This window comes from Echiichthys vipera (genome assembly GCF_963691815.1).
Source record: "Echiichthys vipera genome assembly, chromosome: 4".
In the NCBI taxonomy this organism is placed as follows: Eukaryota; Metazoa; Chordata; class Actinopteri; order Perciformes; family Trachinidae; genus Echiichthys; species Echiichthys vipera.
In genome coordinates, this window is record NC_139829.1 from 5,405,462 (window position 1) to 5,409,513 (window position 4,052).

Sequence of the window (4,052 nt, forward strand, 5' to 3'; positions counted from 1 at the left end):
TGAAAACTGCCCATTCGAACACTCACCTGGATAAGTTACTGGGCCTAATCGGTCATTCCACTTCTGCAGTTGAAATAAGAAACGATACAACCTAAATCGGGCAACATGGAATGAATTGGCATTTCTAGAGGTATGCTTTTGTTCCTGTTAATGAGTCTAAACACATTACCACACCCAAGGAGAATGATGAACCTGGAGGAGTAGGAATGAACATGTAAAAAACCCTTTACTGAGCTTCCCCGCCCTTCTCCTCACCTACACCTGATTTTTTTTATCAGCTCTGCAGTATAGCTACTTATACAGCCTCTTTTCCCCAGTCAGTCACAGTTTGATAAAGTGCTTCATAGCATCTGTCATCTGCTGCTGCCTTCCTGCCCGATCTTTGGACTTCTGACTCTTCTGACTGTAAGTTTTTGTATCTTCCACATAACTCCACTGAACTGATCCTGTCTGCTTTTGTCTGTGTTTGGGTCGTTCCCTTGTTTCCTCACACTTCAGTTTGTACATATAACTAAGAAAAGTAATGCACTGTAATTCATATGTAATGCACATACTGTATTATTAATGTGGAAATTACACCGAGCAAGAAGGAAATCAGGTGACATAGTAAAATACTATCCAAATTAATATTGTATTTATCATTATTATTATTATTGTTATTCTTATTATTGGGAAAGTGAGGACATTTTGGCAAGTTCTTTCTTCTTAAAAGGCTTTTTTTGAGGGTTAAAACTTTTATGGTTCAGGTTACTGTGTGCATGTCACAGTGACAATAAAAAGCATTTATTATGAACTTTTGGAATACCCAATTGATTACTTTAACATTTTTCTTGTCTGTGCAGGTTTTCCCCCTTCCTTTTACACAGTCCTGTTGCTGAACCCAAGTCTGTAGAACAAACTGCCTATAATCACTGCTAACAGATCAACAAACCCTGAGACTGAGGACAGCGTGTGTAAGTCTTCCCCACTCAAGATGGATAAAACCAACCTGGAATGGCAGACCTTTAATGGCTCTCTCCCCGATGGAGCAGTTTCAATCTACAACGACTACGTTGGACGCACTGACTACGTTGCCAAATATGGGTCATCGGCCGGCTTCTACAACCCTGACAAGGGTGCTTACTGCTACTACCCCTATGGAGATAAAGAGCATCAAGGCTCCCCATTTGAGATCCTGGTAAACAAAGACAACTTTGAGTTTTTGGAATGGAAGGACGGCTCCTATGGTTCAGTGCCTGAGAATTCAGTGTACAGCTCGCCCAATGACGTATATGTTGGGAAGAACAAGTATGGTCTTGGGAAGGTGGTTCCTAAACATGAGGCCTTCTTCCTTCCCTGGAAAGGTTCTGAGGAATGGTACAAGGAGTACCAGGTCCTGACCTTTAACAAAGATGTAATCAGTGAGCACATCTATGATGTCAAGTATAAGATTGATGATGTTAAACGCATTAACTATCCTCCTGAGAGCATGCGCTCATATGTCCTCACCAACAATGACTGCCGACCAGTGACACAGACAGCTAAAATGAAAACCTCAGTCCAAACTGAGCAAAGGTGGGACGCCAACTTTTCCTTCACAGTTGGCGTGTCATCTACCGTCACTGCCGGAATCCCAGATGTTGCATCTGCATCAACCACGATTAGCGCAGAGACGACCCTCGGGTACAGCCAGGGGAAATCTCATATTGAGACAAAAGAAGAAGAAATAAACGTCGAGCAGGAAGTCCCAGCCTACCACTCCTGCACTGTCCATCTGAAGGCAACTAAGTACAAGGCAGACATCCCTTTCAATGCACGTGTTAAACGCACCTACAGAGATGGGAAGACCACCATCACGTCCATCACTGGGACCTACAACAAAGTCTCTTATGGAGAATTCAGGTCTGTGGTGGATCCCTGTGTACCTTCACCTGGTGCAAAGCATGACCACTGAAAGGTTAAAGAAGAACCATGAGCTTCAGTACCTGACATTTTCTGATGAAAAGCTAAAAATTAATTCTGCTTTTGTTTTACATGCTTTATCATATATTATAATCACAGAACTACTTGCCATTTAACCTTTTTATTCATTTTTTCAACTAATTGTTTTCAAAGCAATGAATAAAATTAATGAACATTTGCATGTTATGTTTCATTACTTCATATATAATAAAATTATATCCAAACTAAATCTGTGTCATAAAACTGTCTTTATTACTAAGAATCATAATGCGTTATTGTGTCTTTGTTTTGGAAAATCTGGATAAAGTTGTTTAGTTAGTTACCAGTCACAACTATTCAGTTTAAAGCTAAATGTACAAAGTGTATTTAATTTGATATATATATATACTGTATATATCCATTTACAAATCTCTGCTGGATGATTATAACTTATTTGGTTCAAGAACTCAGCGGAAAAAGAAAATAATTCCTCTGATCATTTCAGTGTCAAACATTAACAAGATCAAAAACTAGTTTTAGTGTACTGTAAACAATGAGGAGGAAGCTGAAATATCCAATAAATCCAGTAGATGGCACTAAATGAACTGATCACTACATGTGAACACAAGATGAGTCATGTCTTCATGGATCTACAGCTCATTATGCAGAACAATCAAACTGATTGTTTTCATCACATTTGATTTAATATACAAGAGAAATATATGAATACTGACAATTCAAGTTTTTAATCACAAACTTCATGTGTATGCTTATGAATAAAACAATGGTATTATCATCATTATTTTGGATTTAATAATTCTCATTCGTATTTTGTGCCATCCCTCATACTGAAATCTGACTCTTTAAAGTGGCTTTCAGTCATTTAGTAGTTTCTGTCTGATTCTTCTGTTTTTCTGTTTTCTTTAACTCAACATAACAGCGTGTTATGACAAGTCGAGTGCAAAGAGACAAAACAAGTTCTCCAACAGTGTTCACATTCCAGGGGAGGTCACTGACAAGTCACAGAGAAAAGAGTTGCTCTATACTTGACAGTGCTGCATCTCATCTGCAAATTCACAAAGAATGGATTGTGGCTGCTGATAGCATTATGTCTAATCCAAATACCTAACTGCTTGGCTCAGGCTACTTGAATTGGTCAAGTATGGTCATGTCTCCCATATGCCTAATGATAGGAGGTTTAATTTAGATTTTCCATTGCCCATCATAGCCTGTCAGGGCCACCAATTTGAATCCGAGGAAGTCACATCAGAACGTATTCAGGCTGAAAATAAATTTTTGACCAAAATGTAAGGTCGTCTGATTGGGTTCATATTTACAGGGTAGAATCTGCATGGTGGGAGAATACTTGTGTGGAAGTTTCAGCTCTAGACCAAAGCATTGTGGAGACATGGCCTTGTCCACCTTGTCCACTTCAAATTTTCCTGGCCTTGCAGTAAGTTATTTGGATTGTACATAATTTGTCCAATCCAAATACCTTTGTGCAGGGCCTAGGGTGTTTCAACTGGACAAGGTTAAAAAAAAAACACAAGACAAGAGGCTAGCAGCCTGAATCTAACAAGGCATGCTCCTGTAGGCCCAATGACTAACATATTGCATATTAAAGGCATTACTGCTGAGCTCAGGGTATTTGGAGTAGTATTCGACAGGATATTTGGACAAGGTGGATAAGGCCACACAAGTCTCCACAATGCCTTATGACAGGAGGCTGAAAATGTGAATTTTCCATCCCCTATCATAGCTTGTCAGGTCCAACAATATTGAACGAATTAATCAGAGGCAGTCACATTTTGAGCCTCAAAAAGGTATGAAATCAATTTTTGACCAAAATCGAAGGTCGTCCGACTGACATCATATTTACAGGGTAGAATCCTCATGATGAGAGGATAGTTATGTCCAAGTCTCAGCCCCTATCCCAAGAGATATAGCCCTGTCCGCTTCAAATACCATGGCTATGTTTCAAGGTATTTGAAGCGCACAGGGCTGTTTATATGTTGGTCACTGGGTCTCCAGCTATGCGTTTCAATAGTAGTTCAACTTGCCCTCGTTCACTTCCCCTCAGCACTTGCCCTCGGAAGAATCCTTGCTGTCATCTTATGGGTCATTGCAATAGT

The 4,052-nt window shown here is 39.7% G+C and overlaps 1 protein-coding gene across 1 annotated transcript; it reads left to right on the forward strand.

Annotated features, from left to right (window-relative positions):
- Positions 1-256: 256 nt before the first annotated feature.
- On the forward strand, positions 257-2,170 carry LOC310946430 (natterin-3-like). Its single transcript, XM_083912889.1, has 2 exons — positions 257-405; positions 843-2,170. Exon 2 carries the CDS (start codon positions 974-976, stop codon positions 1,931-1,933), a length of 960 nt encoding a protein of 319 aa, XP_083769015.1. The 5' UTR covers positions 257-405; positions 843-973; the 3' UTR covers positions 1,934-2,170.
- Positions 2,171-4,052: the final 1,882 nt, after the last annotated feature.

Excerpts from the sequence above, each read along its gene's own strand:
- LOC310946430 (XM_083912889.1), top strand. The coding sequence starts at position 974 with ATGGATAAAACCAACCTGGAATGGCAGACCTTTAATGGCTCTCTCCCC.